Source organism: Cetorhinus maximus, chromosome 7 (genome assembly GCF_964194155.1).
Source record: "Cetorhinus maximus chromosome 7, sCetMax3.hap1.1, whole genome shotgun sequence".
Lineage (NCBI taxonomy): Eukaryota > Metazoa > Chordata > Chondrichthyes > Lamniformes > Cetorhinidae > Cetorhinus > Cetorhinus maximus.
In genome coordinates, this window is record NC_135885.1 from 144,341,189 (window position 1) to 144,364,045 (window position 22,857).

Below are 22,857 nucleotides of genomic sequence, written 5' to 3' on the forward strand. Positions count from 1 at the left end.
GGCCATTCAGCACATCATGCCAGTGCTGGCTCTTTGAAAGAGCGAGCTAATTAGCCCCACTTGCCCATCCCTTTCCCCGTAACCCTGCAGTTTTTCTATCCGTTCCCCCTTTTGAAAGTTGCCAGTTCAAATGGCTGGATGACTAGAGGGAGACAGGAGGACGTGCTTGCAGAATTGTGTTAGGATTGTGAATGTATTTTATAATTGAATCAAGTTTGATTTATTTATCTATTTTATGATGCCATAGGCAATGGAATTCATACGAGCAGTGTCAACAACTGGCAAATACTAAGTGGTCCTTAATTTTTACCCTTTCTAGGCACCTGTCACTGTGGAAGGTGCATATGCAACAATCCTGGGAATGACAAACTGGTTTATGGAAAGTTCTGTGAATGTAACGACCAAGGTTGCGTTGATGATGAAACTGGCGAGATTTGCGGAGGTACACGACGATATATTTAATTTTGATGTTACTTAACCAAAACTAAAATAGAATCTCCGATGATGCTCTTCGTTCAACCTTTCTTGTGACATGATATTAAACTTGTTCCGGGCTCCCTGTTGTTAGGAGGTTTTTGAAGCAACCAGAAGTGCATAAAGCTGAACAAGATTGAACTCACTGTGGATAAATTTATTGGGTTATTTTGTGGCCTGGAAGAAATCTTTTAAAAATTGTGATCCCCTACAAAACCCCACTACATGTTAGATCCTGGTGAATTGAGAAGTGTAGGAATGGGCTATTCTTTCTGTCTAATTCTCTAACAACTGGTAACATTTTCCCAAAAGTTATCTTGTTCCTAAGATTATATATTACAGCTATGATATAATTCTTGTAAATGTTTCTCAATTTTCTTCCCTTGTTAATGTTTTGCTTTAGTTAATAATATGTATATATCTTAAAGATTGATGAAATGAAAGCAAAGCCCTACAAGATTTTTATTTAACCATATATATCTCCCACATTCTTTACCCTCTCCATGGCAAAGGGCACCTACTTATAGCATCTCCCCCTCTCCCACCCTAAGCCCACCAATTGCTGAACCCATGGCCTTGGTCACTGCCAACTTGATAATTCCAATGCTCCCCTGGCAGGCCTCTCATCTCTCGCCCTCCGCAAGCTTCACCTGATCCCAAATTCTGCTGCAGTATTCTATCCTGAACCTCTTACCTGTCAAACCTGATCTTAATGAGCTTGGACAGAAATGGAGTCGGAATGTTATTGCTCCAACTGTCCCTTGGGTATCAGTGTGGATCAGTGGGTAGTGCCCTCACCTCTGAGTCAGAAGGTCAGTGAAACTCTGCTCCAGAGAATTTGACCAGAAAATCCAGGCTGACGCTCCCAGTGCTCTGCTAAAGGAGTGCTGCAGTGTTGGAGGTGCTATCTTTCAGATGGGACGATAAACCAACTGCCCTCTCGGGTGGACATTAAAGACCCCATTACACTTTTTTGAAGAAGAGTGGGGCGGTTCACTCTGAGATCCTGAATGATGTTTATCCCTCAATCAACGTCACAAAAACAGATGATCTGGTCGTTCAATATATTGCTGTTTGTGGGAGCTTGCTGTGTGCAAATTGGCTGCTGTGTTTCCCCACATTGCAACAGTCACTATACTTACAAAACGACTTCATTGGCTGCAAAGTGCTTTGGAAGTTTCTGAGATTTTGAAATGCACAAGAGTAATGTAAGATCTCTCTCTTCGTTCATTCTGAGCTATTGGTTACCGGTCCCCCAATAGCTAAAATTTAAAATTTTCATCCTCATGTTTAAATCCTTCCATAGCCTTTCACCTCAATCTTTTGCAGCCCCATAACTCACCCTAAATCATTTTAACTGCTACACAACAGACTTGTGGGAAAAGTTATTGCCCATGGAATAAAAGGGACAGCAGCAACATGGATACAAAATTGGCTGAAAAGTAGGAAGCAGAGAGTAATGGTCAATAGGCATTTTTCGACATGGTGGAAGGATTGTAGTGGAGTTCCCCAGGGATCGGTATTGGGGCCCTTGCTTTTCCTGATATATATTAATGATCTAAATCTTGGTGTGCAGGGGACAATTTTAAAGTTTGCGGATGATGCGAAGCTTTGGGAGCGTTGTGAACTGCAAGGAGGATGGTGTGGAACTTCAAGAGGACATAGACAAGTTGGTGGAGTGGGCAGATAGGTGGCAGATGAAGTTCAATGCGGAGAAGTGTGAGGTGATGCATTTTGGTAGGAAGAACATGGACAGACAATATAAAATAAGGGGTGAAAATTTGAAGGGGATGCAGGAGCAGAAAGACCTGGTATATATGTGCATAGATCATTGAGGGTGGCAGGACAGGTAGAGAGAGCAGTTAATAAAGCATATAGTATCCTGGGCTTTATTAATAAGGGCTTGGAGTATAAGAGCAAGGAGGTTATGTTGAATTTATATAAGACACTCTTTAGACCTCAGCTGGAATAGTGTACACAGTTCTGGGTGCCACAGCAAGGGAAGGATGTGAATACATTGGAGAGAGTGCAGAAGAGGTTTATAAGAATGGTTCCAGGGATGAGAAGCTTCAGCTATGAGGATAGATTGGAGAGGTTGGGACTGTTCTCCTTGGAGAGGAGAAGGATGAGAGGAGATTTGATAGAGATGTTCAAAATCATGAGGGGGCTGGACAGAGTAGATAGAGAGAAGCTGTTCCCGTTCGTAAAGGGATCAAGAACGAGAAAGCAGAGGTTTAAAGTGATTTTCAAAAGAAGCAAGTGTGACGTAAGAAAAAACATTTTCACACAGTGAATGGTTTGGGTTTGGAATGTACTGCCTGGAAGTGTGGTGGAGGCAGGTTCAATCGAGGCATTTAAGAGGGCATTAGATGATTATTTGATATGGGGAAAAGGCAGGGCAATGGCACTAGGTCATAATGCCCATTGGAGAGTCGATGCAGACATAATGGGCCGAATGGCCTCCCTCTGTGCCATTAAAATTCTGTGATTCTGTGAACTGCAGCCTCTGTGTAGTCATTTCCTCAGTCAACGCACTGATGGCCATTCCTTTAGCTGTTTAGACCACGCACTTTGAGATCAATACCTAATCCCTCCGACTCTCCACTCCCCCCCCTGCCCCACCACATTTTAAACCCTCCTGAAAACCCACCTCTTTGATCAAGCTTTTGGCCACCCTCCATGCCCTGTAAAGATTCATTTAAGGAAAATCTGTTGAACTTTTTAAATTAACCCGACCACCGGCTGCACTCAAGGTGCATCTCCTGGGAAAATTCCCTAGCGGAGGGAAACCTTACTAAGTACCAAGTACCCTTTCTTATGCATCCTTTAGGTCAGTTCCTTCCTGTGAAACGCCGTGGGGCATTTTACTGCAAAGGCGCTATATAAATGCAAGATGTTTTTGTTGCATGATCTGCTAAAATCTTTTATTGAACAGGATGTATTTTTCGAAACTCCTTAATGTTGTCGGGGTTCCCGGGAAAATGTTCTAAGGTCCTGCATGAATTATTGAAAACCCTTTCAGGTGCGACGTGTGGAACAAGTATTTTATTCCCGTTTTCCCCCTGACTAGATTCATCCTTCTCACCGGTCATCTGAACAGTTCACTTACTTCCGACAGTTTTCTGGCCATTTTAAGACCGAAGTAGGATTTATCTTTAATTAAATCTTTTTTCTAACCGCTGCTGTGGAATAGTTGGATTGTGCGCAGGGGTGGGGGGGATTTCTTGACATTAGAAACCCATGTTTGTGCGATAATTGGGAACTACCCCTATATGTCAAGGACAACAGCTGTCTTTGCAAATGTGTCAAATTACTTTGAAATCAATCACAAAGAATAATTCCTAAAAAAAAATCAACCTGTGAAATAAAAAGTGTCAGCTAAATATTGTTGAAATGCCCTTACATTTAATTTTGTCGCTTTACCCGGTATTTCTTGTGGTTTAAGGGCACGGAAAGTGTTACTGTGGTAACTGCTACTGTACGCCTGGTTGGCATGGCGATAAATGTGAACTCCAGTGTGACATTACCCAGTTGGAGAGCAAGAGAAAATGCACGTCACCAGACGGCAAGATCTGCAGTAACCGAGGTGTGTCTTCCGAAACGGTTCAGAGGCAAAAGAAAAATGTTAACGATAAAGATTGGAATTTAGACCCAATGACGTTACCCACTTCTACTCTGATTTCTCAGTTCTGTGTAATGAGGGCAGGAGCCAATGTGGCACAAATCAACCATTACCCCCTGTGCCCCCTAAATTCACTCAACTCAGCAAAAGAATATTTCGATACCCAGCGGAGCTGTTATTTTCTGATCTGTTGCTGTTTAGTTTCAAAAGTGAAGAGGCTGATGGATATTCTGAATGCAAAGAATGAGAAAGCGAGAGCGAGAGAGAGAGAGAGAGAGACAGAGAGAGAGAGAGAGAGAGAGAGCATCATTTCAGGAGCTGTTCTACTTGGCTACCCCAGAATGACAGTGAAAATTGAGAATGTTCCTTTGCTGGCTGCTACCCAAGAAAGTATTACACAGTGCATCTGAAACCCAAGGCTCGTGGCTTCCCCACACCCAAAGTCATGCCATAACCCAAAAAGAATTGTCCCACGCCTGGCCTGAGAATGTTTGTGTTAATTATCGGCAGGTTTAAAGCCTGTGTGAAATCACCTCATTGAGCCAGTGTATTATATGTATTATATACTGACATTACTGCACTGGGAGCTTAAACTCCACCCTTGATGGCCAATTTTGCTTTGATGAAAGCAAACACAAGTGTCTTTCTTACCTGATACCATGCTGGACTATTGACAACATTCTTCTTCATTAGTTAAGGAGTGCACTGCCTGGAGTGAACATATCAATGTGAACATCTGCTTCTTACTCTGGTAGCTCTTGTGATCAAAAAGAAACTGCTTGACCAGGAATATTGGACCTTCTAAGCAAATGAAAAGAAGTCATAAAACACTAGGTGCAGCAATAGTGGATAGGATGAAGATAGGGTGAGATGAAGTCAGGGTGGGAGGAGGCTCTTGTGGGACATAAATGTTAATATGACCCACGTTGGTTGGTGAAGCCAAAACCAAGACACAGAGCTTTTCTTTATTGAGAGAGTTTATTGACTTGTTCAGCCTCACAGCTCTCCTGCCACACAACCCAGTGCCCCAGCCATCCCCTATTCATACGTGCTCAAAGACAATCAATACACTGCTCTGAAAAAGGATAAAACGGACTCGAAACATTAACTCTGTTTCTCTCTCCCTAGATGCTGCCAGACCTGCTGAGTTTTTCCAGCATTTTCTGTTTTTATTTATTATAATTAATGCTCATCACTTGTTTTTCCTAATGTTAACAACATAATTGACTTGACTTTAACAATAAATACCAGCTGGTGATCTGTTCTCTGGAAAAGAGAAGGTGGGGAGTGGAAGGGGTGCTGCCCGACGGGGGTCTTTAATGTTCTGAAGGTTGATAGGGCAGAATTCCACTTGTAAGGGGACCTAAAACTAGGGTCCATAAGTACAAGGCAGTCACCAATAAATCCAATAGGGAATCCAGGAGAAACCCAATAGCTGGATTGAATAACATAGATACATTTAAGGGAAAAGTAGGTAGGTGCATGAGAGAGAAAGGAACAAAAGAATATGAAATGATGGGGGGGATGGGATGATGGGGGGGATGGGCAAAGGACTGTAGAGACAGTTGGGCTGAATGGCCTGTTTCTGTGCTAGGGTCTATGTAATTTACACATGTAATTGCTTTGATTTTTATTTTGAATTATTCTGCTGATTTTTGCAGCTAATCAAGGAGTTTTAGATGAACCTGTGAAGATGCTAAATATTTCAGAGCACAGGGAGAGGCCAGGAGAATGGAGGTATTTAGGTTTCTCAAGTGTGGAGCCAGCAATAGCACGGACTCAATGAGCTCAAATTGCCCCCAGCTCTGTCTGAATTTCTATAACTGCAGGCGATGCCTTTAGTAAATGTTGTGCATTGCGGTGATTTTGGGGAGAAGGATGAAAATTCCTTCAATCTCCCACCATAAAGTACGGTACTGATCAGAGGAGGTGTGTAGAGTCCACAACATAATTTGTTGCTTTACTGATTTTTATCTTGTAGAAATGTCAGCGGCAGAGTCCATTTTATACTTTAAGCCACTCCTGGGTATAATTTCTCTTCATGTTGGGTTTCAATCCCTCTTCTGGCGTCACTGGGACATTGCTCAGTGTGACTGAACTTCGTTCCTATTGCACTTTTTAAAAGAAAGACAAACCCTCGTGTCATGGAGTCATGACGGCACAGAAAGAGGCCATTCGGTCCATCGAGTCCAGGCCAGCTCCCAGTCGCACAATCTAGTCAGTCCCATTACCCTGTTCCATCACTGTGGCCTTGACAGTTTATTTCTCTCAAGTGTCCATCCGATTTCTTTTTGAAATCGTTTATTGTCTCTGCTTCCCCCACCCTTGAATATAACAGGGTTCCGGGTCATTACCCCTCACAGCGTAAAACAGCTCCTCCTCAAATTCCTCTCCCCCCCCCTTTAAATACAGTGACCTAGGAAACTGATTGGACCCCAAACCAGGCGCACAGTGGGTGGGAGGGCATTTGCTGTGGGATGTCTGTAAACAGGCACGAGAACAGTTGCAGCGAGCAATTAGGAAGGCTAACAGTATGTTGGCCTCAATCGAAGGAGATTTGAGTACAGGGGTAAAGAAGTCTTGCTGCAATTGTATAGAGCCTTGGTGAGACCTCACCTGGAGGATTGTGTACAGCTTTGGTCTCCTTATCTAAGGAAGGATACACTTGCCAATCTCCCAACTATCAGGTACGCTACTGCTCAGAGGAGATGTGCAGAGTCCACACCATAATTTGTTGCTTTACTGATTTTTATGTTATAGAAATGTCAGTGGCAGAGTGCATTTTATACTTTTAACCATAACTTCTGGATATAATTTCTTTTCATGTTGGATTTCAAAGCTCTTCTTGTGTAACTGGGGCATTGTTCAGTGAGGATAGACTAATCCCTTGGAAGGCGGGATTGCCTTCTGGGGAGAGATTGAGGAAACTGGGCCTATATTCTCTCGAGTCTAGAAAAATGCGAAGCGATCTTAATGAAACTGGCTGGTGAGACTAGAACCAGAGGAGACAGTCTCAGGATAAGAGGCAGGCTACTTAAGATGGAGATTAGGAGGAATTTCTTCACTCAGAGGGTGGTGAATCTTTGAAATTCTCTACCCCAGAGGGCTGTGGAAACTCAATCATTGAGTATATTCAAGATAGAAAGCGATAGATTTCTGGATACTAATGACATCAAAGGATAAGGTGATAGTGGGGAAAAATGGCATAAAAGGTAGATGATCAGCCCTGATCTAATTGAATAATGGAGCAGGCTCAATGGCAGAGAGTGACAGGTCAGTGTAATGGCTCAGATCTTGTTGCATTGAGGTGTCGCCTGGCGTGTCATGTTAGTTAGACATTTCCTCTCACCCTTCAGCTGGGAATATTTTTTGCACCCTACCATATTGGAAGTGTGAGTTATAACAGCACAGCGAAGACAATGGAGCATTTGGTGCTAATTGTTTATAAACTGGGTGTTAATTGTATTCCATGTGGTGTGTATCAGTTGGGGGTCTCAAATGAGCTCATATACAAGAGCAGGCTGGGTACGCAGGGAGTGGGCAGATCAGAGGACCTCCCCGTGGGTCTGCTCCTGGGCCTGGCCAAGGTGGCCAGCAACAGATTCAGGCAGCAAGCAGGCTGTGGAGTGGGTCATTTGGCCTGACTGTCTGCCCCTCTTTCGCGGCTATGCTCATACCCAGATGCCCCTGGAGAGGCAGTACGCGATGTCCACCGGTACACGCGAACGGTGGGTGCCACAGGGGCTGGAGTGCTTCATCAGCTCTGGGAATGACCTTTAAAAAAAAATTGCTGAGTTTCCTTTAACATTTTATTTTTTGTTACAGTGCCCCTTTAAGGAGTTGTTAATTGGTTAATTTGCCATTAGTTCATTTGTTTAACAGATATACTCTAAAGGGTATAGAGCAGGCAGAAAGAGGGGTTGCTGCTTGGAGGTGCAATGATGTACAGTGTGTGCCTCAGTAAATAAAGACAACTCCAGTGTTTTATTCCTCGCTACCAGGTTATCTGAGTTTTGACATTTGGGACCTTAGTGAACAATGGGACTAACAATCTAACCCCTTAACCAATGAGATTTAAGGATTGAGAAAGAAACAGAGGAACGATGGAGAAGGAAATCAGGTGAATTAGAGTCAAATCGGAGACAGAAGGCGAAATAAACAGTGGAAAAGTGAGATTGGAGAGAGGAAAAAGAGAGGATAGAAGGAAAAATGTAAGAATTTTAAAAAAGCGTTTAAATAAAGAATTAAAAAAATTCTTAACAGTTACTAGCTGTCAGAATGAGACTCCACAGTTTCAATTGTTCTCTTTCTGGGCCAGTGAGGTTGAATGACGTTGCAGGAACAGAAATCTTACTAAAAGGGCCCTTACGCTGTTAAGTGCCAGCCCTAACTTTCTGCAGTGAGTTTAATGTGGCAATGTAGCAATTTTCTGAGACTCACGAGGAGTTTAACGATGAGCTCCTGTTTTCATGAGGCTAATGGTGGAGCAGAGCAAATCATCCAATAACTTGTGACTAAGTCACACCCCATGGGAAATCTCTCCATCACCACAGGCTGCTGGAGGGTTTACACATCAATAACAGCGAGTGGCCGTTAAACTCAGCGCTACTTTGCCAGCAAGTGCTGGGCCAATAAGCTAGGCGTGCAGCCAATGATACATGTGCTATTCGGTTGCTGCATGCCTGTTTAGGGATTGTAGAGATTAGACTCCATTGATTCTGCAGACAGAGGGGGAACATCAGCGTAACAACCAGTTGAGAAATGGCTGCCAGGGAATCTAGAGAGACGGTGCCCATGTTCTCTGAAGCACTGTTGGTCCCCAGTCCAGGCAGTGGATCGATGGGGAGATCCTGCTATCCAGGTGCAAGGCAGTGTTGGGAGATAGAAATCCCTCCTCCAGGCCACGCTCCTAGCCAAGCTGTTCCAGTACAGCTACAGCACTGGCATCTACCTGACAATGTGGAAAATTGTTCAAGTATGTCCTGTCCACAAAATGCAGGACAAATCCAGCCGGACCAATTAACGCCCTATCAGTCTCCTCTCGATCATCCATCATGGAAGGGGTTATCGACACTGCTATCAAGTGGCACTTGCTTTGCAATAACCTGCTCACTGACGCTCAGCTTGGGTTCTGACAGGGCCACTCAGCTCCTGATCTCGTTACAGTCTTGGTTCAAACTTGGACAAAAGAGCTGAACTCCCGAGGTGAGGTGAGAGTGACTGCCCTTGACATCAAGGCAACATTTGACCGAGTGTGGCATCAAGGGGCCCGAGCAAAACTGGAGTCAATTTCTAAGGCACTGGGTCAAATTGGGTAAAAATAGAAATATTACTTACAATGATAGATAAATAAAACCATTCATGTGGCCACAACTCATAACTCAAGGAAACAGCAGTAAAGTTTAGCCTGGAACTTCTATCAGTTAGAGATCTCTTTGGGATAAGATGCTTTGTTGATGGTTTTTATCAGAACAAGTGAGGCATTTCAACAAGAGGTTGTGATGGGAGGATGAGAAAGGAAATGTACTTGCAATGACTACATAATAAATATAATTTATACTAGATAAGCATGGATTACAAAGCATGACCATGTTTGATGACAGCACAATACCACCCTTCTCAAATCATGCTGTGAATTCTCTTTAGGGAATTGTATCTGTGGTGAGTGTACATGTTATGACCTGGATCCCAGTGGCGAATACGGTGACATCCACGGGGCAACATGCGAATGTGATGAGCGGGACTGCCACGCTGTTTATGACAGATACTCCGATAGCTTCTGCTCAGGTAAACAAACTCTGCAGTATACGGATTGGAGGCAGACATTTCTCTCAGAACCAGTTGGCAATCAATTGTCCAGACTGACCATCCTTCACTTCGCTGTTGTTCTGCTGGAGCTATTGGATCATCTTTATTTTCACTTGTCCCGTCACTATCTGCTGGTGCTTTGCACCATCATCCCTTTTTTCATTTAATCGCTCCTGCCTTTCACGACCTTCCCTTTTGTCCCTTCCCTCCCTCCCCCCTTTTTCCAGCCACTGCACTTGCTTAAAACCAATTAACTCTCCAGTTTCTTCCAGCTCTGATGAAAGGTCAGAGATCTGAAACGTTAACTCTGAATCTCTTTCAACAGTTGCTGCCAGAGCTGCTAAGTGTTTCCAGCATCTCCTCTTGTTACTAGCAATATCTTTAAAATCTGTTTCTAATACAATCTGGTTTTTCTCCTGCCCAGCATCCCCTGGTCACCTGGTGACTGCTGTGCTCCTGAGGTGTGGTCAGGAGAAGGTGGTGCCAGTGGATTTTATCCCCACCTACCATCTGCGTGTGTGTGAGGGAGAGAGGGTGAGTGTGTGTGTGTGTGTGAGGGAGAGAGGGTGAGTGTGTGTGTGTGAGGGAGAGAGGGTGAGTGTGTGTGTGTGTGAGGGAGAGAGGGTGAGTGTGTGTGTGTGAGGGAGAGAGGATGAGTGTGTGATGGATGGAGTGGCTCGGATTTTAAGTTTTGGCCCCTTTGTTCTAGACTCCCCCTCCCCAACCACCACCACCCCCCTCCAACCCAGAGGAAATAGGTTCTCTCTATCGACCCTATCAACTCCTTTAACCGTCTGTAACACCTCCATTAGATCATCCCTTAAACTTCTATACTCAAGGGAATACAAGCCTGTGTTATGATCCCAGCTGATGTTACTACTGGGCATGCCAAATCCCAGGGTGGGACCCAGCTTGGTAGATCCTAACCTTTATTTTTTTGTTTAGATATGTGGAGAGTGGCTACTGAACAGAGTCACAGGAGTCAGCGGATGAACTTATAAGGAAGAAATAAAACATTTAATAAACAAGAAAGGATGAACTTATACTACAATATTCCTTCACCCACAACTATACTTTTACAGATATATACAGATTTGTAAGGATAACACAAGTTAGAAAAACTATCTTATACTCTAATGTTCACAGTTAAGTACACAGTTCATGTAAACCAATAGGTGACCTGTGGTCAGACACACCACACTCTGAAACCAAGTGACAGATGCCACCTCAAACAGATGCGATGGATCTCTCCTCAACTCCCCCAGATGCTTGTCACACCGAGAGCCAACTGGTCTCACTGAACTCCGTCTTTCACACGAGGGTTTCCAATCTCTACTCTTGAAGAACTTGCGCTGGAATCTTCTCCCAAACAACACTTTCTATCAGATGTTTTCCACAATCAGGATTTCAAACTCTCCTTCTGATGTTCCTCTACCCTGGATCGCCACTCGCATTCAAGCTTCCTTCCACACACTCTCTCACACTGACTCAGCCATGCCAATAGAACACCACTGCTTCACATGCCCATAGTAAAGAGTTACAGACCTTCAGCTGCCCCCTTGGATCCTCCAGCTTCTTGCTTTAAATCCATTTCCTGCTGCTTTCTTCTCTTTAAGCCTGAAACTTGGAGCCTTTCTCTCCACTCCTTACTTTCACTTCCACAGAACAGGACCTTTTCCAGATTCCTGTCCTTGTTCTTTGACTGGACTGTCCCCTTGGGACCTTTCCTGTTCCACTCCCCTGCAATTGGGGACTTTCTTCTTTGGTTTCTGGACCCTGCTTCTGCAGTTTCCTCTCCTGTCCAGCCTCTCTTGGCAGCTGGCTTCAACTTCCGCTTGGGACTTGCTATCTGTCCCCCTGCTGCCTCCAGCTGATCTGGAACCACTCTTCTGCCTCTGTGGGCCCCCCTCTCTCTCTCTGGACCCCTGTTGCTAGGCAGCAGAACAATTTTTCCCTACTCTTGTGTTTGTTTTAATTTCCATTCAAGAATCATTAGTCTTATTACAAGGCAGGCACACAAATGAAGCCTTAAACTCGCTGTCTCCAGTCAAAAATGAAACTAGATCCCAGGTTTCACCTTTAAACCCACAAATAGAAAAAAAATATAAATTAAGCTTAAAGATATACCTTATTCCTAACACACCCAAATACACATATAACTTACTTAAACTATCTCTATTTCCTAACACTAGTCTGTGCCTTTCAGCTCCGAATGCTTCAAATCCACTTGTTAGAGGAGGGGGGGAATTGGGGTTAGGAACGTTCTGCTGCCCTTGTCCTTATTTGCACCAAGACCCATTTACTCATCATCCCTGTGCTCACTGCCTTGCACTGGCTCCCAGCTCCGCAACGCCTCCATTTTAAATGTTTGATCATTCCTTAGTGTCAGCTATGGCTCAGTTGGTAACAGAAGGCTCTGAAGAGCAGGGGAGTTCTCCCTGGTGTCCTGGCCAATATTTATCCCTCAATCAACATCCCAAAAAATGAATATCTGGTCATTCTCACAATGCTGTTTGTGGGAGCTTACTGTGTGCAAATTGACAGTCATATTTCCTACATCACAAAAGTGACCGCACTTCAAAAATACTTCATGAGCTGTAAAGTACTTTGAGTGGTTGTGAAATACGCAATATAATTGCAAATCTTTCTCTTTGTTTTCAAATCCCTCCATGGCCTCGCTCTCTCCCTGTCTCCGTAATCTCCTCCAGGCCCACAACCATAAGGACAAGGGCAGCAGAACTTGGCTCTGATATTTTCAGCTCAGCTTCAGAACCCCTGCAGACTCTCCAGTTCACTGGGATCTAGACAGTAGGACCTGGTGGCAATAACCTTCAAGGACCTATGTCGGACTGCCCAAGGAGTATTAGAAGCAGGAGTTCAAAGCAAGAGGCACGGAGTCCGTATTCGGAGTACCATGCACAGTTCTGGTCTCCATACTAGAAAGAGGATATAGAAGATGCATTGAATGAGGCACAAGAACGATAAACCAGGATGATATCCAAAATTAGGGGATATACTTATCAGGTTCAAGAGATTAAACAGGATGGGGCTTCCCTCTAGAAATGAGAAGGCTGAGGGGATGAGGTCCTTAAAATTATAATGGGGTTTGATTAGGTAGACTTGGAGAAAGTGATTCAACTTTGGAGGAAATCAAAACTAAAGACTTTAAATATAAGATAGTCACTAATAAACCCAATCGGGAATTCAGGAGACAATTCTTTACGCAGAGAGTGGTGAGAATGTGGAACTCACTACCACAGGGAGTGCTTGAGGTGAAGAGTATGGATATATTTAAAGGGAATCTGGATTAACACATGAGAGAGAAAGGAATAGAAGGATATGCTCATAGGGTGAGATGAAGGGTGGGGGGGGCGGGTGGGGGCGTGGAAGAGGCTTGAGTGCAGCAGAAACACCAGCATAGGCCAGTTAGGCCGAATGGCCTGTTTCTGTGCTGTACATGCTATGTGCTTCCATAAAATGCCCCATTTCCATCCTCAGAAATATAGGAACATTATGTAATGCCTACTACAAACGCAATTATGGTAATCGGGGAGCCCCAGGAAATGCCAGGAGGTGGTGAAGTGGATGGGAACACCTCACAAAGCTGGTCTCTGCCCCTTTTCCTTCTTCACTGCACAGGAAATGCTGATTCCTTTCACTCCCAACATGTGCAATGATCAACAACAACGGCTCACATTTATACAGGGCCTTTAATGTAATAAAACATCACAGGTGCATTATCAGACAAACATCTGACACCAAACAGTGCAAGGAGATATTAGGACAGGTGACCAAAAGTTTGGTTAAAGAAGGCTCTTAAGGCATTTTAAGGGGCACCTTAAAGGAGAGAGGTCAAGAAACAGAGAAGTTTGGAATTCCAGCGCTTAGGGCCCAGGCAGCTGAAGGCACAGCCTCCAATGGTGGAGTGATTAAAATCAAGGATGCTGAAAAGGCCAGAATTGGAGGAGCGCAGAGATCTCAGAAGGCTGTGGGCCTGGAGGAGATTACGGAGATAGGGAGGGAGCAAGGCCATGGAGCGATTTGGAAAACAAAGAGAAAGACTTGCATTTATATAGCGCTTTTTACAACCACCTGGTATCTCAAATTACTTTACAGTCAGTGAAGTAGTTTCAAAGTGTATTCACTGCTGTAATGTAAGAAATGTAGCTGCCAATTGCACAGCAAGCTCCCACAAACAGAAATGTGAGAATGACCAGATAACCTGTTTTTTTGTGATAAAAGCAAAAAAACTGTGGATGCTGGAAATCCAAAACAAAAATAAAAATACCTGGAAAAACTCGGCAGGTCTGACAGCATCTGCAGAGAGGAACACAGTTAAGGTTTCAAGTCCGTATGACTCTTCATCAGAACTAAAGAAACTATTTTTCCTTAGTTCTGTTGAAGAGTCATATGGACTCAAAACGTTAACTGTTTTTTTGTGATGCTGATTGAGGGATAAACATTGGTCAGGACACCGGGGAGAACTCCCCTGCTTTATCCTTCCAACGTGGGGATCAGAAGGGAAGTTGGGTGGTTAGCAGTTTAGTAGGAATCAGGTTGGAGGAGCAGGAGGCGTGGGTCTCGTGGACAAGATGATCTTGGAGGGGAGATAGAAGAGAGACATGTAAAATCTCCAAAGGGCAAAATACTATTTAATTTAGCAGGAATAAACCCAGGTTAGTTTTCACACTGTGCATTGCATGACCAAGTATTTGACACATCGCTCAAAATCACCACGCACTCTCCATATTCCCCAGGGTTTCAGGTGTGAAAAGAACGTTTAATGTGCATTGGTTCCGACACATGCAGTCGATATATTTGAAGCATGGTTTTTATCCACACCAGCGAGCAGGGATAACAGTTTTTTGAGTTTGGAGTTTTGTATTCATGTCCCGAGGAGGCAGTGCCAGAATTTCCACTGCCCACCTTGTGGAATAATATTGTTAACGGGTTTGTGAAGAGCCGAAGCTCTTAGTCAGGGCGTTGTCCTGGACATCAACCCACTCATCCTGCCTTCCCTGTTATCCATCAATTAGAAATCTAAATCAATCTAAAATTAAGTTGATTAAGAACAAACTAGAGCCACAATTCGACATTGTGAAATGATTCTGATTGTTACATGTCTTTAAATTGAGGATTTCATAACCATACTGCTTTAAAAGTCTCTGCCAATGTACAGAAAGGATCATAGGGACTAGACCGTGTAGCATTTAAAATATCTGGGACACTCCTAATCCTGAGACTTCTGAGCCTGATAGAGTGAATACATATTTTGATCCCTGCTGAGACTATAAGCTGTAAGAGATCAGAATCACAGGGGTACTCCAAGGAGACTAGGAGGAGGGAAGTATTTCCCTGTGGCTGTTTGTGCTAACCCTAAGCAGGGCTTTCGATGTCCTGTGTTTTCTGACAGTTTTTGTTGGAGCTGGCAGTCAAGAATGATTAGAGGAAGGAAGATTTTGCTCAGAAAAGATTGATGTAAAATATCTTTCTGTTTCCTACTATTTCCACCTCCACAACATTGTCCCTCTTGGCTCTTGCGTCAGCTCATCTGCTGCTGAAACCCTCAGATACGTGTTCAAATTTAATTTTGCGAAGAATCGCACAGAGTTTACAGCACAGAAACAGGCCATTTAGCCCAACTGGTCCGTGCTGGTGTTTATGCTCCACACAAGCCTCCTCCCACCTTCCTTCATCTCACCCTTCTATTCCTTTCTCCCTCAAGGGCAGAATCTCTGGCCCGGCGAGGCGGGGGCAGGGCTCGCTCGCCGAGGTGTAAAATGATGCGCGGTGACGTTGGGCGTGCGTCCCGACATCGCCGTGCGTCATTCAGACTTTCGGTTCCATTTTCAGGCTACTAAGGCCAGTTAGCTCCCAATTAAATCAATAAACTGAGCTGCCCGTCCAACCTTGAGGTTGGCGGGGGGGGCCAGGTGAAGAGCCCAGGCGGCCTTCGCATTTTTCATGGAACCTCATCCACAGGCGGGAGGAGGTTTCATGAAGGTTTTTAAAGTGCTGTAAAAATTTTTTAATAAAAGTAATGGCCATGTCCCAGCCCATGTGACAGTTTCACATGAGGGCACATGTCTTAAAGTTTTTTTTTATTTATTAAATTTTTTTGCACTTAAACTAATCCCCCTGAGGCAGCTCCGTGCGTCAGGGAGATTTCTGCGATCTTTCGCATGCATGCGCGCAGGCCACGACTCAGGAAATTCCACCCCCCTCCCCCACAGCCAGCACAGGGAGCGCCCAGTACTTCCCGTTGCGCATCGCGTTGGGTGGGCCTAACTGGCCTGCCCACGTAAAAGGTCAGCGCCTAGCCCATCGCGGGCGGCAATCGGCTGCGCGCACACCCGCGCCCATCCCCACACAACCCCCATCCCCTCCCGATGGGGAGAAAATTCTCCCCCATGTGTTATCCCAGCTTCCCCTTAAATGTAATAATCCAAACGCAGACTGGGTGACCGCTTTGCGGAACACCTTTGTTCTGTCTGCAAGCATTACCTAGACCTCCCTGTCACTTGCCATTTTAACACTCCACCCTGCTCTTGTGCCCACATATCCGTCCTTGACATGCTGCAATGTTCCAGTGAAGCTCAACACAAACTGGAGGAACAGCACCTCATCTTCTGACTAGGCACTTCACAGCCTTCCGGACTTAATATTGAGTTCAACAATTTTAGATCATGAACTCTCTCCTCCATCCCCACCCCCTTTCCGATTTTCCCTCTCCTTTTTGTTTTTTCTAATAATTTATATAGATTTTTCTTTTCCCACCTATTTCCATTATTTTTTAAATGTATTTCCACCCATTGTTTTATCTCTACCTTTTAGCCCTTTTAGTATTCCCCCACCCCCACTAGGGCTATCTGCACCTTGTCTGTCCTGCTTTCTACTCTTAATTAGCACATTCCTTTAGATAATATCACCACCTTCAACACCTCTTTGTTCTTTTGTCTGTGACATCTTTTGGTTATCTCCACCTATCACTGGCTGCTTGTCCCAACAACCCCCCACCCCAAACCAGCTTATATTTCACCCCTTTCCTACCTTTACTTAGTTATGTTGAAGGGTCATGAGGACTCGAAACGTCAACTGTGCTCTTCTCCACCGATGCTGCCAGACCTGCCGAGTTTTTCCAGGTATTTCTGTTCCCCTTAAATGTATTTGTACTATTCACCTCAACCGCTCCCTGTGGGAGTGAGTTCCACATTCTCACCACTCTCTGTGTAAAGAAGCTTCTCCTGATTGGATTTATTAATAGCTATCTTATATTGGCGATTCCTCGTTTTGATCCCCCTCACAAGTAGATATATGTTCTTGATATTGACCCTATATCAAAAACCCTCGCATAATCTTAAAGAAAATGAGTACAACTTATTTAGTGCTTTTAATGAAATGAAACATCCCAAGATGCTTCACAGGAGCTTTGGAAAACAAAGTATGGCAGAGCCACAAAAGGAGATATTAGGCCAAATGACCAGAAGCTTTGTCAAAGAGGTAACTTTTAAGAAGTGCCTTAAAGGTGGAAAGTGAAGCAGTGGGATGGAGAGGTTTAGGGAGAGAATCCTAGAGCTTGGGGCATGAACAACTGAAGGCATGGCCACCAATGGTGGAGCGATTAAAATGGGTAATGCTCAAGAGGCCAGAATTCGAGGAGCGCAGAGATCTCAGAGGGTTGTGGAGCTGAAGGAGATTACAGAGATAGGGAGGGGCTAGGCCTGGGAGGGATTTGAAAACAAGGGTGAGAATTTCAAAGTAAAGACGTTGCTTGACTGTGAGCCGATGCAGGTCAGCGAGCACAGGGGGTGATAGGGGAACGGGACTTGTTGCAAGGTAAGACACAGGCAGCAGAGTTTTGGATGAGTTCGAGTTTACAGAGGGTAGAATGTGGGAGAGCAGCCTGGAGTGTGTTGGAATAGTTGACTCTAGAGGTAACAAAAGCATGGATGAGGGTTTCGGTGGCAGATGAGCTCAGACAAGGGCAAGGTTGAACGATATTCCAGAGGTGGAAATAGGCGGTCATAGTGATGATACAAATATAGGGTCAGAAGCTCATCTCAGGATCAATGTGTTACCAGGGCTGCGAACAGACTGGCTTAATCTCAGACTCTCGCCACGGAGAGGGATGGAATTGACAGTTAGGGAATGGAGTTTTGAGTGGCAGCTGAAAACAATGGCTTCAGTCTTCCCAATATTTAATATTGGAAGAAATTTCTGCTCATCCAGTACTGGATGTCGGACTAGCAACAATGAAAGAATCGAGTGAGATGGTGGTGAGGTCGAGCTGGGTGTCACAGAATCTCAGAATCACAGAAATGTTACAGCACAGAAGGAGGCCATTTGGCCCATCGTGTCTGCACAGCTCTCCGAATGAGCAATTCACTTAGTGCCATTCTCCTGCCTCCTCCCCGTAACCCTGCACATTCTTTCTTTTCAGATAAGAGTCTAATTCCCTTTTAAATGTTTCCATTGAACCTGCCTCCACCACACTCTCAGGCAGAGCATTCCAGACCCTATCCCCTCACTGCGTGAAAAAGGTTTTCCTCATCTCGCTTTTGCTTCTTTTACAAATTACTTTCAATCTGTGCCCTCTTGTTCTTGATCCTTTCACGAGTGGGAACAGTTTCTCCCTATCTGTCCAGACACCTCATGATTTTGAATACCTCTGTCAAATCTCCTCCCAACCTTCTTTTCTATTAGAAAAACAGTCCTAACTTCTCCAATCTATCTTCATAACTGAAGTTCCTCACCCCTGGAACCATTCTCGTGAATCTTTTCTGTGCTCTCTCCAATGCATTCACATCCTTCCTTAAGTGCGGCACCCAGAACTGGACGCAATACCCTAGCTGAGACCGAACCAGTGTCCTATACAAGTTCAACATAACCCCCTTGCTCTTGTATTCTGTGCCCCTAATAATGAAGTCCAGGATACCGTATACTTTATCAACCACTCTCTCAGCCTGTCCTGCCACCTTCAATGATTTATGCACACATGCACCCAGGTCCCTCTGCTCCTGCACCCCCCTTAAGAATTGTACCCCTTATTTTATATTATCTCTCCGTGTTCTTCCTACCAAAATGAATCACTTCACACTTCTCCACGTTGAACTTCATCTGCCACCTGTCCACCCATTTCACCAACTTGTCTACGTCCATTTGAAGTTCTACACAGCCCTCTTCACAGTTCACAATGCCTCCACGCTTCGTATCATCTGCCAATTTTGAAACTAGGCCCTGTACACTGAGGTCTAAGCCATAAATATGTCAGCGTACATGTGAAAAACTAATGCCATGTCTTCGAATGGTACCGCCAAGGGGTAGCATATAGATGAGAAACAGGAGGGGGTTAATGATAGATTCTTAATCTATCTGGAAAATCCTCTGTTAGGTCAGCCCTGAGCCTTCTATCTTCTACAGAGATCACTGGCCTGTTCAATCCTTGAAAGTTGAGGCATCTCTACTCATTATTGAGGAAGCAGGGATATTCAGAATATGTATTTTGAAAAAAAATTATGCACACTCTTTCCTGATTTCAGTTTTTCAATTTCAATTCACTTTTTTGTCCATGCAGAAATTCATTTCTGGTACATTGCTCATTTGTTGAAAAATTACATATAAGTGATTGATAGCAATAAAATAAAGAAAATTACCCTGTCACAGAGATCTAACTTTAATTAAGATATGTATTAAAAACTATTCTAATAAATGCGTCTATAATTTAAATGTGCATTCTTCCCTTCTGTTGATTGCTTCCTTGCTGAGTTATCCCAATATCGAGTTGCAAATAATTAAGATAGGAAAAAACACTATTGGAAAATAGATTTATATCCAAGCAATAAGTGTTGATTTTGATAGCTTGACAATGCCTATTTCCTTAATGTCGCACAAGTAGCTGAAATATCACAGCTCCCGGACAAAGTGTCTTACGGCAACATCCATTTTGTTGCATCATCAACAACACTCTGCATTTATATAGCACCTTTAATGCAGCAAGACATCCCAAGGTGCTTCACACATCTGATACTGAGCCACATAAGGAGATATTAGGACAAGCGACCAGATGCTCGTTCAAAGAGGAGGTTTAAAGGAACGTCTTATGGGGGAAAAAAGAGAGGGGGAGAGCTTGAGGGAAGGAGTTCCCGAGCTCAGGGCATTGGCAGCTGAAAGCAGAGCCGACAGTGGTGGAGTGATAAAAACTGGGGATGTGCAAGAGGCCAGAAATTATCAGGGAATAATGGAGAATATTGGTGGTGTCAAATTATCTCTTAATATCTGACTTTTGGATTTAATTTCAAGGTGTTGGGCAGTGCAACTGTGGAAGATGTGACTGCAGGGAAGGATGGACGGGCAGAATGTGTGAGCATCCAGTGTCCTGTCCCATGTCGGCTGAGAAAAGTGTGCAGAAATGTCGAGGAAATTCTAATTTGCCCTGTTCAGGAAGAGGTAGGTGAAACCTTTCTTTTTGCAACGACATTCAGTTCTTATCATTTGCTTTAATATTAACAAAAATGTATAAGATGTTTATTGTTCAGTAACATTCCTCTGGTGATTCTCATTGGGCTCTGTCGTCATGGTGGAACAGAGTTTACAATTTGCATAATTTGGTACCCGAGGAAATGGGATGCTGATGGAGTATGCTCCTTCCTTCAAGCCTAGATGTGACAATCAATAGGCAAGGGACTGACATCCAACTGAGCCCACTCTCCAGAAGGAGATAATACTGGAAAGCCAGTAGAACAGAAAAGACTTTTTCTACAGCAGTTTTCATGCCCTCAGGATGTCCTTGGCCGTCAAAGTGGTTCCTTTTTGAAATGTCATCACTGTTAGAATGTAGGAAATGCAGCAGCCAACTTGCACACAGCAAGCTCCCACAACAATAGCTTAATAAATGACCATGGACGGGGCTTTGTTTTAACATCACATCCAAAAGATGGCACCTTTGACGTTGCAGCATTCCCTCAGTAATGCACTGGGAGTGTCAGCCTAGATTATGTGAGCATGTCACTGAAGGGGGACTTGAACACACAGCCTTCTGACTCATCAGGCAGCTTGTGTAGCTCCCCGAGCCACAGTTAAATTGTTCTTTCATAGGATGTGGGCATCACTGGTAAGCCTAGCATTTATTGCCCATCCCTAATTGCCCCTTGAGAAGGTGGTGGTGAGCTGCCTTCTTGAACCGCTGCAGTCCATGTGGTGTAAGTACACCCACAGTGCTGTTAGGGAGGTGTTGGGGATAACATGAGTGAGGCAACGCACCTTTTTTGAATAAACAAAAGTGTGGGAGAACAATAGTTCCCTGGTGCATTCTCCACGGTGATCTCGAACAATCAGAGTCAACTTGCCAATGAATCAGTCTCCTTTTCTCTACAGTATAACTTGTTGCTGCCTTTGAAATTTGGCATTCTTCTGTTTGTCCCGATGAGTGCGAGAAGACAAAACACTTCAACAACATGCCTGTCTTTTCAGCAATACTCAAGTTCTACACTACCAAGGGCATAGAATGTTAGGAGGATGCAGCAAAGAAGGAGGCTATTCAGCCCATCATGCATTTGATGGCTCTTTGAAAGAACTATCCAATTAGCCCCACTCCCCTACTCTTTCACCATAGACAGGCAGATTTTTCTTTTTTTTAAGTATATATCTAATTTCCTTTTGAAAGTTACCATTGAATGTGCTCAGGCAGTGTGTTCCAGATCACAACAACTCGCTGCGTAAAAAAAAACCTCCTAATTTCCCCTCTGGTTCTTTTGCTGGTTGCCCTAAATCTGTGTCCTCTGGTCACTGACTCCCCTGCCAGTGGAGACAATTTCTCCTTATTTACTCTATCAAATCCCCTCATAATTGTGAACACCTCTATTAAATCTCCCCTTAACCTTCTCTGCTCTAAGGAGAACAGTCCCAGCTCCTCCAGACTCTCCAGAGTGCTGAAGTCCCTCGTCCCTGGTAAACCTCCTCCGTACCTGTCTCCACAGTGTGAGCAATAAATGTGTCCTTTGATATACTATTTGCACATCATATTTGATCCTGAATTTTCCACATTCTCAGCACTGAAGCGATTATAAGCTGTGCTGGTTTCCATAGCAATAACTGACTCTCTGCTGGCTGCAGTGTAGCTGCAGATATGCACTTTAATACTCTGTCATTAAAGCTGCTAAATTATAGCATTTTCTGTGACTGTGATTCGCAAAGCAAGGACAATTGCTTCAACATTGAAACAAACGGCAGCCTCACTCTCTTGGGAATCAAAATTAGTTCAGACATTAGTCAACTGAAGCAAGATCCAACTCCATTGCCATTTGGAACATTTCACTGTTGCACGTGAATATAGAAGGTTAAGAGTTGATCTAATGGAAGCGTTTCAGGTGATTAAAAGAGTTGATGGGGTCGATAGCGATGAACGATTTCCTCTGTGGGGCAAGTCCTGAACGAGGGGGCAGAATCTTAAAATTCAGGGGTGATGTCAGGAAACACTTCTTCACCCAAACCTGGAGCTCTTTCCCCCAAAATTCTGTTGAGGCTGGAGGGGTGGGGGGGTGTAGGGGGGTGGGCGAGGGAGTCAATTGAAAGTTCCAAAACTGAGGTTGATAGATTTTCGCTGGGTGAGGGGATTAAGGGTCACAGCACCAAGGTGGGTAGATGGGATTAAGATGCGGACCAGGCATGATCTCAGTGAATGTTGAAGCCGGCTTATGGGACTCGAATGGCAAGGAAAAACCATTGAAACTTGTCCAAACTGGTCTTGTGCACTTTAAAATGGAATTCCAGTGTTATTGGTGCCAGGATTTTTTACTGGGATTGAAAATTTTGAACTGATTTTTCCTTCCTGTCCCCATGCTCCCGTTCTAGGAATTATTAAGAGTGTCTGGAATTACTGCCTGGTAAGAATTTTTTTTAAGAAGCAGTACCGTCATTAATATCAATAACTCCTGACCACCATTACCGAGGGGATG

General features: G+C 44.1%; 1 protein-coding gene across 1 annotated transcript in view; it reads left to right on the forward strand.

Annotated features, from left to right (window-relative positions):
* The window catches only part of itgbl1 (integrin, beta-like 1), a 190,498-nt gene that overhangs the window by 91,098 nt on the left and 76,543 nt on the right, over positions 1-22,857 (forward strand). Inside the window, exons 4-7 of the mRNA XM_078546062.1 lie at positions 320-442; positions 3,920-4,060; positions 9,743-9,883; positions 20,204-20,350. Coding sequence (XP_078402188.1) covers positions 320-442; positions 3,920-4,060; positions 9,743-9,883; positions 20,204-20,350 — 552 coding nt within the window. The remainder of the gene's footprint in view (positions 1-319; positions 443-3,919; positions 4,061-9,742; positions 9,884-20,203; positions 20,351-22,857) is intronic.